Below are 19006 nucleotides of genomic sequence, written 5' to 3' on the forward strand. Positions count from 1 at the left end.
GCCAGTAAATTATTTAAAATAAAAAAAAAGGGGAAAGGATGACTTAACATCATGTTTGATCCGTAAGTCTCCTTTACTGGTGATAAACAATAAAACCCAAATGTTTGTGCCATTGACTATGATCAAATGTTTAAAGTCTAAAATGGTTATAAAAATTATCTACCAAATTCAAAAATTAACTTATTTAATTAAAATATAGTTATATAAAGAGAAGGAATATATTTAAATCCAGTTCATAACTGCAAAACATCAACTGACCCATCAAATAACTTTAGGCCACAAGATATTTTTTCAGGTTTTTGGGGTTTAAATAAGTCTTCGGATATTTGTTTAGCCAGGTAATAAATGAGAGGTGAGGTGAAAAAAAAAACCCTCTGCAGTAAATGATGAAATGACTTTAGGGAGGCATTTCTTTCAATGCTGTTTACAATCAATTTATTTTTTTTTAACTTTTCTTTTTCATATTACAAACAAAACATTTCCCCAGAAAAACAACTACTTTTCCCCCAGAGGAAAAAAGATAAGCATCGTAACAATTACTAAATGTTTAATGATACTAAATATTGCATGGCTTACCTCTGGGATTCCAGAGCCACAAGCATATGGAGCAAATACCTTTACCAGGGAAACAGCAAGAAAGGCAAAACTCAAGGCCCAGAAGATGTACATTATGTAGTTCATGATATAAGAACCAGGACCCTAAAAAGCAAATAGTTCAATAGTACGAATTTAGTTTATAGAGCACCTCTAATGCAAGTGCTTGCCTCATTAAGAAAACTGGGTAAAACTTGTAAAGGCTCCTGGTTATTTTCACAATAATAAAAGCTTTACATGAACAAAACATTTATGTAGAATCCAAAAACCTATTGGTATACATTCCAAGGAGCCTTAAACTACAATATTTAATGTTTTTCCTAACTTCTTCCCAATCTCTAAAATCTCATCCAGAATCTCAGCTATACTTCACTAATCTCTAAAATTCAGCTGTATCAAAATTTTAAGAACATATCCATATATGGTCATGTAACTATATATATTATATAATATTCCAACTCCTAAAATGTTCATTACAGAACACCAAATACAGTAAAATAATCATTTCCAATATTGCAATGCCATGAAGAAAAATCTATGGATTTCTCCAAGATATCTCCAGTTAGAAGGCTTATTTTACTAAATTTTTTGATAATTCATATGTCCCAAATAACTGTGATGTAATATGTTAAACAGTTTTAATAATCTGACTTGATAATAACTTTTTGTGGTTACACAGATCTTGTTGCATTTCCTTTCTACAACCAGAAATACACTTCACGTCATAGTCCAGTAGACTTATGTGTGACTTTGTAATTATTATAAGAGTTTCTTGAAACAATTCTTATATTTTACTTGTTGCAAAGTATTCTCGTATTTTCCACTCTATCCTATTTCATTTCTTTCTTTTTTTCCCTTTAACAGAGGTTGCAATCATCCAACATGTGATTAATTCTGAATTAAATGATTTGGAGGCTCATTCCACTATAGCAATTATTACTTCATCTTGAGACTTACCTCTGCTTGACCTATGATTAATTCTGCCCATGTTTTCCACTGTGGACATTTATCCCTCTCCTCAAATGTTGTTTCACTAGATCCCCAACAACACTGCTCGTGGTTGTACCACAACGCATTAAGGCAAATGCCCTCCTTTAGGTCAGTCATCCAATCAGCAGCGATGTCTATTAATCCGGCCAATGCCCCTACAAAAGCACGTTGGAGATGGTAAAAAATTAAGTTCATTTTTGGGGAGTTAAGACATACCAAGTCAAAAGGGCCAAGGAAAACAGGGGACTCTACGAGTAGGTCACATAGGAAATATCATGTGAACTTAAGATTTTCAAATCTTAGTTATCTGTAAGTTTTTATTACTTTTTAAAAACTGTAAATAACTATTCTTTAAAACTGCTCTTCTTTGTTTGAAAATAATACTAGCTACATTGTTCAAATTAACTGTGATTTTAAACAGAGATGTTTAAAAGATACTAAAACATCTTCAAAACACAGCTACCTGGCAAGAGGTTCACAAACCTGGTTACTGAAGTCACAGTTTCTACTAATATGTTTTAATCCAAAACTTAATTAAGAGACTTACAAATCATCCCAGTCTCATTAAAATTTAATGTCCATTAGAAATAATTAGTGAAACTCCTAGCATTAGTGAATTACTTTGATAGATTTTCATTTTTTCTTAAGTAACAAAAGCGAAGTATATCATAATCACTTACTGACAGAATACAAAACATACATAAACTTATGGTCAAAATCTAGGTCCTTCTCATCATATAAAAAGATCAATGAGTCACATACACAGCAGCCACAAAAATTTTTGTGCATGTCACTTAGAGATATCAGTACTTCTTTCTATTCTCCACACAAATTTTACTTTTTTCTCATGTTCTTCTGGACATAATCTTCCACGGTGAAAGCTGAAAGTCATTAAAACAGTCTTTAATGTTTGTTTTCAGATCTTCAATGCTATTCTTAAAATCTCACATGGAGTGACTTTGTGGTTACTCTAGCATGGTGGTTAAAAGCACAGGCTCTTGAACTAAACTGCCTGAATTTAAAATCTTTGCTAGGTCACTTACTAGCTACCATTTATGACCTTAGTCAAATTAATTAACTGCGCTTCAGTCCCCTCATCTGTAAAATGGTGAGGATAATAACATATATACCAACAATTTTCAACTGGTGTGCCATGAGAACTTTCAAAACATGCAATACCTAACTAGTCAGGGGCTCTGACCTTTTTTCCCTTAGACTGTCAAATAAACATATGATGGCGGCCAACACAACAACAGGAGTCCAGTGGGAATGAATAAAAAATATATCTATTTTTTTTTGTTATATCATCAAAAAACATATTTTGGTGTGATGCAAAATTTTAGTAATTAGTTTATGTATGCCATGACATGAAAAAGGTTGAAAACTGCTGATGTATAGCATAGGATTTCCATGAGGTTTACATACACATAAAGCTTTTAGAGCAGTCCATGTCACACAGGAAGCACTCAATAAATATTACCTATTTATTATTAATTTAAGATTAAATGATACTTTATTCATCACCTGGTCCAAACTATGTATTTCAAAGATAAGGAAACTGAGTCCAGAAAAATGAAAAAAAAATTCAATAGAGCCAAGACCTGACTCAGAAGCCTCCTACCATTCAGGCAAGAAACCTTAAGTTAGGAAAAACATTAAGGAAAGAAACGGGAAAAAACGCTTTTAAAAATCCAACAGTACCTGAAAAAAGGTGTGAGGAGGAGAGAGAACTATTTATTATTCTGTTACTCATAAAAGGACTGCATTGAAAAGTTTCTTTACCTGAGGCCAATCCTGTTAGTGTTACGACCAGCCATCCTGACCACGCGTCATACAAACTTTTTGTCATTTCCCATGCTGATTCTTTCTTTTTGCTGTTAATCTGGAATTAGAAATGTGTATGCTTCATTTTTCAAACTAAAAAGAGAAGCAACAGTTATAGAATCCAACAATTGTTCTCAGTTGTTATACACAGCACAAGTACTTTCTAAACTAATAACTGGAAAGAACCCGTATCAGCTGTTACACCTATAAACCAGATGACAAATGGTTACCCAGAGATAAGTCGTTTAACACGAATACCTAAGGATTTGAGAGCAAAGGGTCCACAAATTACTTAAAGTCTGGCCCAGACTGGTCTAACCTATATCAAATTTAGCTTATACCTGTCTTTTACATTAACAGAAATAAGACATTATAGCTTGAAATGTCTATCATCCTCTAGTCATTTTCTGCTCCTAGCAGTTAAATGGATTATTATATTCTTTAAAAGGTAAGTGAATAACAGCACCACGCCCATAAATGTAGCAGAGAATAGTCATCTGAATAAAGTGGCTATAAAATAAATTTACAAATACTTGTAGGTCTGTAAATACACAGATATAAAGAGCTCCAATCCCACCGGTGGGGCCCAAAGGCTCTCCTTCATCACTGTGGAAAGCAGCTATGTTCTCTCCTGAACCTAGTGGAGGAGGTGAGATTAGCAGGATGTCAACAGATGTGATTTTCAGATCTTACTGTCCTAAGACACAAGAAGCCAAGTCTTCCCTCTCTTAGTAAGAATGCACTTCTAAACTTAAAACCCTAACCTTTTCTGTTTTACTAGGATTGCTGTTTTAAAAAGCCATGATCCCACTCACATGTGGAATCTAATGAACAAATGAACTAAAAGGCAAAACAGAGACAGACCCACAGATGGAAAGCAGGCTGGCAGCTGTGTGGGGGATAAGCTGGGGGCTGGGGCCAGGTGAAGAAGGGGTTGAGCAAAAAAGAAAAAAAAGAGAAAAAACTCATGGACATGGACAGTATGGTGACTGCTGGGGGAAGGAGAGGTGGGAGGAGGTAGAAGAGGGTAAAGGAGGGATAAATGGTGATGGCAAAGGCCTGACTTGGGGCAGTGAACACACAATACAGTGCACAGATGAAGTGTTGTGGAATTGTGCTCCTGAAACCTGTATAACTTTGTTAACCAGTGTCACCTCAACAAGTTCAGCAATAAGGAAAAAAAGCCATATTCTAGAAACTACATTAACACTAGCTACTACGAGCATACAGATAAAGTTGGCTAAGAAAAATGGGAGGGAAAGCAATAGTCTCTGCCTAGGACGTCAGTGCTCAAGTGTCCCAAAGAAGGGCTACAGCTGGAAGTCGATGATCTGGTCTACTTCCAATACCTGGTCCATTTTGAGCCACAAGGTCCCTTTCAAAAGACCTAGTAAGTTCTAAGTTAAATGAGACAATTTATTCCTTCTATTCTATCTGCTACCAATCATAGATATTAACCATTCTTTAGAAGTGAAGGTGGATCATTTTTAAAAAATAAACATTAAACTCATGCTGTCTTTTCTCAAAGAAAAACTGTAATGTTTAATAAAAAATGGTATTAAATAAAAACTTGGAAAAAATCTAAATTTTCATCAACATAACACTAAGTAAATTGCAGTACATCTATATAATAAAAAATTCTGCAGCCATTAAAAAAGAATACGGTAGACGCAGTGTCATGCAGAGGGAATAGCAGGGTGGATCGAAGTGTGTATAGTATGCTCCAGTTTATACAGGAACAATAAGCATATAAATACATATGCTTGTCTTTTAAAAAATAAAAGGATAAACCATAAACATTTAAATGTACATCATGACTTAGAAGAGGAAGAGGGCAAGAGGTTGAGAGGGACAGGGGTTTTAAAACGAAGTCATAGTATGTACAACCCTAGTGGGAGAAACACTAAGGACAAAAAGTATCATAAAAAGAAAACACTAAAACTTTTCAGGAAGCATATTGCCAGTGATGGTGTCAGTAATATTATTCTGAAACTGTTGCATGCGTACTGTGAGGCAAATCAAATGATTATGTATGTGGTGTTGAGGTTTACGGCATGGCTGAAAGGAGATACAGATTTAAGAACTAGAGGTTAAGTAAAGCCCTACAGCACTGGATTTAAATGGGAAGGTTGCTATAAGCTTAAGAGGACAGCAATGACCAACTCAGAAGCTGTAAGTATCTCTAGTGCCCAGACTGCCTATAAACCATTTTTTTCCAAAGGAACCAGCTCCTTGGAGGAATGGCTGACTCCAGGTTTAGTGTAGAGAATGTGTAAGATGAGCTAAAGATCACCTTGTTTTTCCAGAATACATCAAAGACTCCTAAGGATGTGTCGTGCACCAACCAAAATAAGCTCCCACTTGTCAAAATGGAATAACATGGACATAAATAAGTATAATAATTGTGATGATTAATACACATCAAATATGTTTAAATTTGTGAGTGCATGAACATACAGAAACAAAAACCAAGCAAGCAAACAAAAACATCAGTCAACTTTGGGGATGCCATATGATTCAAACTTTCTCCTTTTCTCTACAATTTAACTTACGGAAATCCAAATAATTGGTATGATGAAGATTCTCTTTATAGAAAAATTCAAGCTAATAAGTAAAAGAGGAATGATAATTAAATCACCACCATTTTGAAAAATATGGAAATAGTAGTATATCTGAAATGATATAATAACTTTGATTTGCTTCTATATAATAAAGTGGTGCAGGAGGATTACAGATATAATAAAAGGTTTAGGAGAAAACTTTTTATAGAATTTTAAAGAATCAGGTAGGTATTGGACTGATATAGAGGTTTTTTTTTTAATTTAATGTTTTAAGAACAGTAAAAACATATATGTGTAAAATTTCTCAGCTTTAAGAAATTTTATGATAATATATATGAGCATAGATGGAAATATTCAAAACATCTGAGTCATCTAAAAAAAGATGATTGATATAATTAGCTAGGACACTTACTATTTCATAAATTGTTAAATTATTTGAAATGTTTTCAAGGACTGTGGACTGCTTTATAATCAGAAAAAAAGGGGGTGTGCTGTGGTTTTAGTTTTAATTTTTCCCTAAAATTTTATGAACATGGTATCTTATGGATACTTTGACCCTGCCTAATTTTAAAACATATTTAAACCCCATATGTTAATTCAAAGTATAAATGCATTTACCTAACAGTGAAATAAAATACAGGATTTATAGGGTGTCTGATTTAGGTACATTAGTTATTAAAATAGTGGTTCTTAAAGTGTGGACCACAGACATCTTGAGGGTCCCTGAGACCTTCTCAAGGGGTCTTCAAGGTCAAATTTATTTTCATAATAATACTAAAACATTATGCGCCTTTTGCATTGTGTTGCCATTTTGACAGACAACGCAAAAGCAGCAACAAAACTGCTGGCTCCTTGGCACAAATGGAGGCGGTAGCATTTAAATGCTAGTAGTCTTCATATTCTTCACTGCCACATAACCCAGTAAAAAAGTAAGTGCCATTTTCCCTTAAGAGTGTCTCTGATGATGCTGTGAAATTATTATTCCTCCATCTTTGAGTCTTTTAAGTGTTCTGTCTCAGGAAAATGAGTCTGTGTGATTCGAGTTGCAAATAAACTAGACACTCATATGGAACACCATTTTTATTTGAAAGACACCAAAGTATGGTTTTTCAAACTTATGAATTTGACAGGTATTTTCTCAAACATTAAGCCAAGTAAGGCTGTTGTTCCAAATAAAATAAATGTGCATTTGTTTCTAATGAGAGAATTTGAGCTTTCAAGTAAAAATTAGAATTTTGGAAACCTTGTACCATCACTGTAAGGATGACAGATTCCCAATACTTAAAAACTTTCCTGACGAGATGAATATTGAAATTAACAAATGGGTTTTTTCAATATCAAGTAATGAAAAGTGTCAACACTTGAAAAGAACTGCATACATCAGTGAATCAACATATCTCAAATGATCAATCACTGCATGATGTTAAAAATCATCCATTTAAAGTTCAAGGTGAACCAGTGGATTTTAACGTAAGAGAAGACAGAAAGTTCATTGATATGGTTTCAGATTACACATAGCAACTAACCTTTAAGGAACTACCACTTGTCACTTTGGTGCAGTATCAAAGAAGAATATCCAAAATGATCTAAATTGTTATTAAAATATGCCTAGCTTTTCCAACTATGAGGTCAGATTTTCTTCATCTGCTTTAATTATAACAACATTTCACAAAAGACTGAATGCAAAAGAAGATATGAGAACCTGGCAATCTTTTATTAAACCAGACAATAATAAGATTTATAAAAATTGAACACAATGTCATTCACTCACTAAATTTTTTATTTTGGAAAACAGTTATTTTCATAAAACTGTGTTTTTATGTAAACATGAAATGGGTTTGTTATGTTACTTTTAAATGAATTGATATTTTTGGAATTTCTCAGTGTTCATATTTAATATGGTATATATCAATTAATGTAACCATATATACTAAAGTTCCTTAGACATCCTCAATAATTATAGTTTAGAAAGGATGAGAGAAAAAAAGTTTGAGAATCACTGGATTGGAACACTGATTTCATGTATTGTGTCTTATTTTCAGTTACACCTTATTTTTTCCAGAAAAAATAAAAATTGACCGGTGAATCTCAGAAGCTGTACTTTTCATAAACAATGTAATTCCAATTGCAGGTTCAAACTCCATGTATATACATTAATATAAAGGTTATAACTAATTTGTACAAGCAGTTATTTTCATTTACAAGACCCCAAAGCTATGAACGGCTTTTTGGAATTTGAGATTTTACTGTCAAAGAGTTTTTTCCTCTCTCATTATTTAAAAAAATTATTTTCGGATTCTAATGTACTGATAAGTCACAATCAACAACAAAAAAGATCCACAGTTGTACTTTTTAGTAAAAGCCACTTTTTGGAATAGTGATTCATTATAATACTCAATGTTAATCTGAGAAATATCTCAGAATTTAAAAACTGAAAAAAGGGGAAGAAAGAAAATAAATAAACAAAAACTGAAAAAAGAAATAAAAGAGCCAAAACCCCATAAAACTATCTTCCCAGTAAGTTTCTTCTTTTTGAATAAGGATTATGTAACAAGCTTCCTCTTTTGCATAGTTGCTGTGCTGATTAAAGCCAGAAATCATGCAGACTTACAAATCCTGAATTTGGCTTAATTTTCTCCCCAAATCATATGCTGTGTTTTTCCCTTTCTTCTACTTTGTGTTACTATACACTTTTTTGATTTTAAGCTACCTCGAATTCTTTCTGGAAAGATATGTGGTATAAGCAAACTAAAAAAAAAATGCTTAAATGTAATGTATAATACATATTTTGGCAGTCTGAGATCGCTGGAAGAAATACATTACTAAATGACCTAATTATTTTTAAAAATGACTGAAAATACTTACCCGTCTATGCCGTTCTCTGTCTTTACATTTCTCTCGCACCCAATCAATAGTATGGAAATCATCATATGTACCAACACCTGGAATTGGTTCATCCAAAAGATCCAGTAGGTGTGTAGAACTGTTAATGCTGCCTCCATTTGTCATTGTGTAATGAGTTCCTACAAAGCAAAAGAGGAACAATGATTATGTTTTATGAGAAACAATGATGAACTATGTAAACTTCTTAAAAGTATATTAATAACAGTATCACTTAGACATAATTACAAAAAAAAGAGAAAATGGAAATTATCCAAAATTTGGCAATAAGGCAAAGTGATTATGGCGTGTCTTTTCAAACTTGTACTAGAGTATCAAAAATAAGCCTGCCTCACAGATTCTAGTCCTAGACAGCTAAGTAACTTCGGACAGATCATTGTTAAATGTTAAATATCTTCATGAAATATACTATACCTTATAATACAAGTAAAGAAGCATTTGACATTTTTCTAAAGCCCTAAAAACTTAGAAAAGTTGGTACCTCATTTCAAATAGGTGATTTTGGCATAAGTGATTATGAATTACATCTTCAAATTATGTAGCAATAATATATATTTTATGCCAAAATAATTTAGAAATGTGTCATTTTAATGGAAATGTAACTAACTGATATAGAATATAAAGAGTAGCACTATACTAATGTTTAAACAAATATTGTAAAAATAAAACACAAGAAACTTGATTATTTTATTCTGACTTTAAGACTTGCAATCTGATGGTTTAAAATGACTCACTTTTATTGACAGGTAAACTATCATAAATATTAAGCTATTTTACAAAACTATCATCTGGCAAGTCTAGAATCTGAACTTTCCCCAATCACTATAAACTCTGCCTGGATTAAAGCAAGAGATTATCATAAATCAATTGGAGGGCAAAGGGGAAGGGTGAGTTGCAATAAGAGCAACTCTAAAACAAATTTTTTTATTCTAAGATAGAAGCCAAATAAACTATACTGCAGGTTGCAAGTTCTGTTTCTTGATAATTCAAAGAGGCAGTAGAAACTAGCATTAATAGAGAAGGGGTTAACATTTTAAACAATATATTAAGTACTGACTATTATACTAATAAACTTAAATGTCTATTTACTTTCACCAGATAAAACAGGTACTCTCCTATGTCTCTATTCAATATATTTGAATGTTTGCCTTGGAAGTTGTAAAACTTCTAAAAAGAGAATAGTATATTGGTTTCAGTGTTTTGGCAGAAGTACTCCAGGAATAAAAAATTTATCATTCTTGATTGAGGGTTTAAAAGTCAATCCCTGCAATGGCCCATGTTCATTCCCATAAAACATATACTCTAAACCTTATACTTAGAGCTTCAAGTACACCAGCACTTTCTGCGTCCTTCTATCCTCATGCTATTCAGTAATGTCCACTTTGTAAAAACTAACTGAAAGGCCACAAATTTTCTTAAGAGAAACAAAAAACAGGAGAATAAATATAATAAGAGCATGTATACTATCTTGACCAATTTGAGAATCTCTGACTCTACTTTCCATGCAACATTATAACTGGTAATTTAAAAAAATGTTTTTGGAGATAAGTGTCAAAAGCCTCTATGGACTTCTGGTATAATGACATCACCTCTGTGGTACTCTAACCAAAAATACATTAACTGACTCTTAGAAGGAAAAACAAGATAAACCCAAACTAGAGGAAATTCTACAAAGTAAACGATTTGCATTCTTCAAAAATATCAAAGTCATGAAAGACAAAATTTGACTGAGGAACTGTTTTACTCAGGTGAAAGGTGAAAGTAGACTTCTGGATTATTAGATCCTGGACCAGGAAAAAAACGGGTTTTTTTTCTTTTTTATTAAAGAATACAGTGAGACAACAAGCAACTTTGAAAATAGCCTACAGCTCAGATAATAGTACCGATCAATGCCAAACTTATGACTTTGAAAACTGTACTGTGGCTATATATAAGGGAATGTTGTTTCATATGGAAATACACATTGAAGTATGTAGGAGTAAAAGTGCATTCTATCTGCATCTTATTCTTACATGCTTCACAAAAAAATAATTTTGTGCATATGTGTGTATGTGTATTAATATATATTATATATTAGACAGCATATATGACAGCAAGAGGCAGAAGTAACAAATGTTAACATTTCAGGAATCTGGTAAAGGGTACACTATTTTTCAACATCTATAAGTCTGAAATAAGAAAACGTTTTTTAAGTATACTATGAAAAAGTTTTAAAAATGTATACTATGATATATTTTGCAAACTTCAAACTTTCCCCTCTATGTACCCTTCTGTGGATAGAGTTTAAGAGAAACGGATTACTAATCTTAATTATTACTGTTCTATGCAAAAAATAAAAAAGCAAAATTTCCGTACCAGTTAATGTGCATCCAAGAAAATGTTACGAGCCTCAATGTTTGCACCAATGTAGATGAAGAGGAAACGAAGCATGTATTCCTCCAACTAGACTTTAAAATTAGGAGGTAGAAAAGTGGAGACTATCATTCTCATTTTTATAATGTAGCAAAAGGAACAGCACCATAATAAACATTTATATTAGCCATGTGTCTTGCCTTCAGTGACTTTCAAATACTCTGTAGAAACTACTCGGACATGTAAACTATGTACAACCAAAGGTCCTGATATAATGTATGATTCTGATTTAACAGGTAGCCCCAGCACTCAATCCAGTTTCTTCACAACATGCCCTATAAGCCTCAGCCCTTTCCCTTACATTTTATTTACTTCCTGTGGCAGCAAGAAACAAGGACCAGGCCCTAACCAATGGTCACAAGTTATGGCTTTCCTTAAACTGAAGATAACATCATGCCCTAAACTGTGTTTCAGTTCCTAAGTGAAACGACCCCCCGGCGTCATCCGCATGAAACCAGACCCAGAGACCCTGAAACTCACCTCAAGAACCACGATTTACTTCCCTTCCCACACTTTAGACTAAGAGCCCAAACCCTTATTCATGACGGCATGACTTTTGCTCCATAAAGCCTCTCATATGTAAACCATCCAGAAGGTGGGAATTTTGGAACACGAGCTCATCCATTCTGCATTCTGGCGCCAAAACTAATAAACTAATTCTTTTTTCCACTGAAAACTGCTGCCTGTACATTTCTTTTAATCTTTCAGCTCAGTAACCTACATGTATAGTAATTCCAAACATGTAAACACCAGAAATATAGGACTCACACTTTTTTAACCAGAGGATCCTGTGGATCAATGCATTACGTTTTGCGGTTTTTATGTTGTGTCCTTTGGAATTTCTAAGGCTGCCACTGCACACGTTAAATTGGAAATTAGCCAGAGTACTTTGTGTCCCCAACAGACTGCTTTGAAGGTCAGCCTGTCTCTTCATGCCTATTTACTTCTACCTGATATAGCAATGATGTTTGAAACCATATAGTACAGAGGGAAGTACTGATTGATCTTCTTGGTTTTGAGGGAGCCCACAGAAAGAGACTTCCCCTCTAAATTATTTCTAAAAGAGGTTTGGGTGCTTATTACGACTGGTGCTATGAAATTGGCTTGGACAGTAAACAAGATAGATTTTGTTATGATATATAAACTTTTTGCTGAGATAGAGCTGCTTAGAATATTTTGTGGGCTCTGATAAATATAATTAAATGGAATATCCAGGAGGAGGAAGGCAGACATTTCAATCTGGCTTTAACCTTTCTCCTTTTGTCCTGTTTCTTTTTTCATTTTACTGGGTTATTACTGACAACTGAAAGGTATCATACTGAATGTGAAATCAGTAAGCATTTTTCAATTTAAAGTCTGTTATTGCAAAAAAATTGCTAAGTGAAATTTAAGAATCAGCAGGCCATGAGAACAGTATTCCGACTTCCTTTACTTTATGTGTGAACTTCATACACTTCCTTTCATAGCCTGTTCTGCCAAACATGGAAATCTGAGGAGTACAAAAGGAGAATAGAAAAGATTTCTATCCTACTCTAAACTGGGTAGGGAACCTTCATTTCTAATGCGATCACAGGAATACCTACATATCCTACATTAAGAGTAATTTTAAAGATATTATGTTTCCTAACCTACCATTTTCTTTTTTGTACAGTTCACTGCAACCTACATTTGTATAAAGTTTAACATATATATTAAAATGAGATCAATACAAATAAATTATATTATGTGTGTTAATAAAATTTTTATAAGCAACAGCACAAGTTAACCAATGTCACCTGTCAACTTTATCTTATGTATGAATGAAGCATATAACCTGTAGGCTATCCCACAAGCACAAATTAAAGCTCTCTCATATGTAAAATATGTATCTCATTCCTAAAATAATATTTCAAGAATTGGTTAATTAGGAGATTATAACATAGCTTTCCTACAGCAGGTATTGGGAAGGAAGCTCTAGAAGACCAAGCAGTTTATGTGATGAAATAAAAGTGGTGAGGCTGCACTTCCGACCACACCTTTCTTTGTCCTCAATAAAATCTTGTCCTATATTGAATTTTATTAACACAAAATGATGCAGTCTGCCCTGGACTTCTCACTTCGGAAAACATATGCTGCTCTCATTTATTTATCTGTGAAGACAGTGGTAGAGATGTGCTGGGATACCTTTCGGAACCTCACAGTCGGGGTTCCTCACCCACCAGTCCTTCCTCGGCCTCTCCACCTATCTTCCCCCAGGAGCTCAGCGAGACTGCCCCTGCTGCAGAAACAGAAATACACAGCAGATCCTAGAGAGCAAGATTCAGGAATGTGGCTTCTGAGTTTCAAATTTAGGCTTTGGAAACCCTCATAGAAAACGAAATCTTACAAGTCAATGCCTTTTGAGTTTTAAGTGACGGGTTTCTGGGTTTTAAAAGGCTTTAAGTAAAAAGGCTTATTAGAGTTTGTACATGAATTTAGCGTCATGGATTGAAAACCAAACTGATGAAAAACCAATTCTACATAGCTACATAAGGTTTGCTGGGGAAGCAAGGAGAGAGAGAATTGAGTCAACATGAGAGTTATAACAGATTGGCAACTGGTTTCACCCTTGAACATTTTCTATAAACCAAAAATATTGATGAGGTTACAGTAGCCACACTTATTTATAAGCTTTTCATTACTTAGCATATTTTCATTACCAGGCATACTTTCTAAGGCCATCTCAAATCATTAAGTGCATATACACATCACTTTCAATGTACTTCAGATTGCTATATTTAAATGTTTTGACATACTATATTTTAAACTTTTGGGTTAGTTTGCATTACAAACAGTATATGGACATATATGTAGTGTACTTACTTATCCTCTTTTTCAATTAATTTTTAAAATTTTAACTTTTTTTTGTTCTTACCTTTTTATCTCCAACCCCATACCCACTATTCAATATTAATAACCAGGTATATCTCCAAACTTCAAATAAACACATTAACCAGTAACTGTCCTCAGATTAGAGTTATTTGTGTAATGGATCCTTGTTTCTGCCAAATGGTAACCCGTTCCCTTCTTTCTGTAACAGAATCCAATTATTTTTAGGGGAACATCTATCCCTCTATTGTATGCAGTCCTGGTGAGGGCCTCAATCAAGGTACCCTCTATTCCCCAGCTAAGAAAAAGGCACTTGATCCAAGTTAAACTAATCAAACTCTATCTCCTAGAAACGTAAACCTTGAACAGAGTAATCCAAAGACAGAAGGAGTCTATTAATTTTAACAACTGAATTTCGAAAAGATAATAGGATAGCTCCTGCTACCTAGATTCCCCAGATCATAGATTATAAGAAAGTGCAAACTGAAAGTAGTAGCTCCCAAATTTAACTCAAGAAAAATTAAACAAAACTTTTCTGGAGGTCTGACTACCAGACGCCAGTGACTACCCTCTACTACTTAATGGTTGAAAAACAGCACCAAGGAAAACTGGAGAAAAGAGCTTTTCAGTGTCCTAGTAAAGAAATTCCATGACCTTAATGCATTTTCAGGTCAAATTCCAGTCTGCCATCTATTAACTATGTGATCCAGCACAAGTTACTCACTAACCCCTTTAGGTACCTGGGTTTTCTCATCCACTTTAGGAATACGGTATGTGGACTGGAAATAAACTCTCTCTCTCTCTCTCTCTCTCTCTCTGTGTCACACAAATAAAGAAATCAATAAAAGCAATTGTTTCTGCTCAATATTTTGGCATTTAAAAATTTATCAGGCTACATTATATTACTTATAAGGTATTAATCTTAACCATAAGACTGACAATATTACAAAGAGGAGGGGGAAATCTTCCAAATTTGACTAATAAGTTCTGCTACAACTGTATATTGAGCAAAAATCCTGGATATTTTTAATAGATAACATAATTCATTATTCCTGACATGGACACAGAAACAAATTTCCAAAAAGTGTAGTCAATGACCAACCTTTCCATAACTGAGCATTATGTAAATTAAATATCACTAACAATATTTCATATTTCAAGTATCACCAACACTAAAATGCCTCAGCAAGCAGGAAAAATTATCCAATCAGTGAGTGGCATGTAGCTTTCTTGTAATAATAACTTTATTGATAAAAAGACTTTATGCCTTGCCTATTTTTTCCCCAGACACAGAATTTTATAAAATTCATGCATACCTAAGTAAACACAAATTCATTATATACTAATACCTGTAATCTGAAGAAAAAGTTTTTGTATTATCTGTAGAAAAAATTTTAATTATTCGTTATTATTTAAAGTAGTATTTTTACCAATAGTAAAAGAACAGTCTTTTCAACAAATGATGCCAGGACAACTGGCTATCCATGTGCAAAAGAATGAAGCTGGACCCCTACCTCACACCATACATGAAAATTAACTAAAAATGTATCACAGACCAAAACGTAAGGGCGAAAACTATAAAACTCTTATTAGAAAACAGAGAAGTAAATCCTTGTGACCTTGGATTAGGCAATGAATTTGCAGGTAAAACACCACACATAACTGACAAAAGAAAAAAAAAAAGCAGATAAACCAGACTAAATCAGAATTAAAATTATCTTTTCCACCTAGAAGCCAGACACTGTTATCTGTCAAATGTCAAATAATAATAACAAAACATTTACTGAATACTTAATGTGTGCCAGACATTGTTCTTAGCACTTTACATGTATTAGCTCATTTAATCCTCATAGCAACCCCATGAAATAGGTATCACTATCTTATTTTATAAATTAGAAAAATAAGGCACAGAGAGTCAAGAAATATGGCCAGTTACAAAGCTAATAAGTAGTGGAACAGGGATTCCAAGCAGTTTGATTCCAAAGTCATTTCTCACCACTATGCAATACTGCCTAAAAAATAATTTCATGGTTTGTTTTCTTGTGTATTTTAAGACATGTGGACTTCTCCAAGTTAGGTGGTACCTTCCCCAAAACATTTGTGAACATGCATGTAAGCTTTCAGACAATTAATACAATCCTACCCCATCACTACCATCATGCCTCTTTGCCTTTGGTTCCAAGCCACTTGTCCTATATTATTGAAAATATTGCAATGACAAAAATGGTGCAACAGCAGTCACGGGCACTACTTTGTTACCAGCACTCACATGATATGCTTTAGCACACAATAACACATCCTATTCTCATCCTCAGGCTGTTCCACTCATCTCTGGACACAAGAAGCCTACATTTACCCCAGAGAGAGTTAACTGCCTTCCTCGGTATATACTTAAGAAATTGGTTTTCAAACTTGTTTGACTGGCTTATTGCAAGAAACATTTCTCAATGACATAGTATACAGATATGTACCTAAGTAAAACCAATGTTTAGTATATTTACTATTTGGCATATACTCTGATACTTTCCCTTTTTATTTTCTTTTTTAATATTGGTCATAACCCAATTGATTTCCTAACCAACATGTTAAAACCTGAAATTTGAGGAAGACTTGAACTACAGAATACGACATTAGTGAAATTATCTGCTTTCCCATAAATGAAAACTTTTATCTTTCCACCCACTAGTCCTTAATATCTATTTGGTGAACTGAGCTATAAAATAGTACTGCACAGTTACCTTAAGCTGAGCTTATTAGTAAATTCCAAAGTCACACATCTTCATCAGCCTAAGTTTTTTGGGGGAAAGGGGAATATCCAAATAATAATTTTACATGAAAAAGCAGGATATGTTTATTTACTCAGACTACTACTTATTACCTCTGGGTTTAATCTCAAAAGGTATGACCACAGTGTTTCTTAACATTTAAGCCCATAATTCAGATTACTGTCCCACCACACATGCACAAAACACAATAATTTTTTTTAATTATGGAAGAAGGTAAACAGAAATGCAAAACTCTACATATTCCCTAACTACTCAGTTCCTTTTGTATATTAAGAGCAGGAAGTCTAGTTCCCAATGTATTTGTCTCCCCTGTCACCTTACTGATAGGAAATGGTCATCCTGGTGAGAAAGGGGAAAGTAAATGTTCTAAGTTGATAAAAAAGTTCCAGAATGTTGGCAGACTCCCAAATGAAAGATAAAAAGGGAATGGCAAGCACCATGCCTAGGACTTAGTTGGTGGTCAATTAACTGTCTGCTGGATAAATGAACAGGATAAATAAAGCACATGTTCTTTAAATCTGTTCTGCCATCCATAGTCATATTTAACTGCCATCTATTTAAATTGCAAAGACTTGGAAATTAAAAACAGATTCCAAAGAAGTTGAACAAGGACACAAAACCAATCAGCAGCAATGCTGAACCCATTACCCAATTCACTGTTTTCTTCTCTGATCTATTGCCACCAGAAAATAAAAGGTAGAGATAATAAAGTGGATATTAGAACATCTGTATAACTCAAAAGAAGTTGCATGTTCATTTATTAACTTTGCATATATGACTTATATATTACATGAATAAAATAATTATGAAATTTGCTCTCTTAAATGGAACAAAGAATAAGTTGACAAACACTAAAGTAAATCCATTTTTGATCCAATTATGGTTGTAAAGGTCTACAAAGAAACTACAAATTAAACATAAGTTTATTAAAAGACAAAAACAAAACTTTAAAATACAATTTAAGCCACCAGTCTCTGACTTTGTGTAGGCACAAAGAAGAGACCTCAATGCTGGGGGGTGGGGAGGGCGGGGGAAGCCAAATTTACAAACCTAATCTATGCAAAAGATCTGCTCACATGAAATTCTGAAACACAAAGCGTTTCTGACTTACAGCCAGCAGTGAGATGGTATAAAATTAACCATAGTAAAGTGTAGGTTCTTTTTAGAAAACAGAGCTAGAGATAGTAATATGAACCAGATTTTTTTGAAGATTTTAAATTCAGATGCCGTAGGCAAATAAATTTAAAGACAGTCTTTGTTTTATACTATTGTTTTAGAATACAAAGAGTTTTTGACATCAAATAAAGAAATACTTATTTGTTCTTTTAATTTATAGACACTTAGATGAATTAATTTGTAAGAAAAGATTTAATTTTCTAGTTGGCTAAAAGACTGGAAGTAACAGAAGTACAGTAACAATCTGATTCTTAAAATCATTTTACATAAAGCCTACAAAATGTCCCTATAGCAATAAGAATATCATCTAGCACCTGGATTTCCAAATAATGTGCAAAAAAATACAAACTACTAATATGTTTAGGAGGGAATTAAAATGAACATATCCATATGTCATAATACGAACAAAAACACTACTTCAATAAATCTCTGAAACTATTAAATGTCAAGAAATGATTTCAGGTATAAACTTAAAAAAAAGACTCCAAAACTTTTATTTCAATAGAAAGGTCACACTTTATGTGGTTTAAGACAGTTATCAGTATGGCATTCAAGTTCCCTTTAGAAGCCGGCACTCTTCTACCTTCTACCTTTCTGTGTTACCCCTTTTATGACACACTGAGATACAACAAAAGTTACTCCCACCAAAGCATGTACTCAATTCTATCCTCTCTCCTAGAAACATCATATCAAATTCCCTTGGGTACTTGAAGACTTGGCCTACTTTGAAAACACTTGTCAAAAGGGGACTCATCTTTTCCTCTTCTAAAGTCCAGGAAATTACTAGAAATTTATTAACTTCCTTGGGGTCTTGTTTCTTTGTTTTTAAACTTGGGAAGCCTTCTTATGTCCCTTCCAGACTCAAAATGCCAAGTTGTTACGTGTATATATAGTAAAAAATAGTATATATCCATA

At 33.6% G+C, this 19006-nt stretch overlaps 1 protein-coding gene across 5 annotated transcripts in view; it reads right to left on the minus strand.

Moving 5' to 3' along the window:
- Window positions 1-19006, minus strand: part of CLCN3 (chloride voltage-gated channel 3) — a 66948-nt gene that overhangs the window by 24339 nt on the left and 23603 nt on the right. For 4 of the 5 annotated variants that reach the window (XM_054576059.1, XM_054576061.1, XM_054576060.1 and 1 more), the window contains 4 exons: window positions 8835-8992; window positions 3367-3466; window positions 1552-1739; window positions 577-699 (listed from right to left, as the gene is read on the minus strand). In XM_054576059.1, coding sequence (XP_054432034.1) covers window positions 577-699; window positions 1552-1739; window positions 3367-3466; window positions 8835-8992 — 569 coding nt within the window. Of the gene's footprint in view, window positions 1-576; window positions 700-1551; window positions 1740-3366; window positions 3467-8834; window positions 8993-11225; window positions 11293-19006 lie in introns of those variants that run through there. The other variant, XM_054576062.1, reaches the window with a different exon arrangement.

Source organism: Pteronotus mesoamericanus, unplaced genomic scaffold, assembly GCF_021234165.1.
Source record: "Pteronotus mesoamericanus isolate MK-2021 breed Mesoamerican mustached bat unplaced genomic scaffold, CSHL_Meso_final contig_32, whole genome shotgun sequence".
NCBI classification, from domain to species: Eukaryota; Metazoa; Chordata; class Mammalia; order Chiroptera; family Mormoopidae; genus Pteronotus; species Pteronotus mesoamericanus.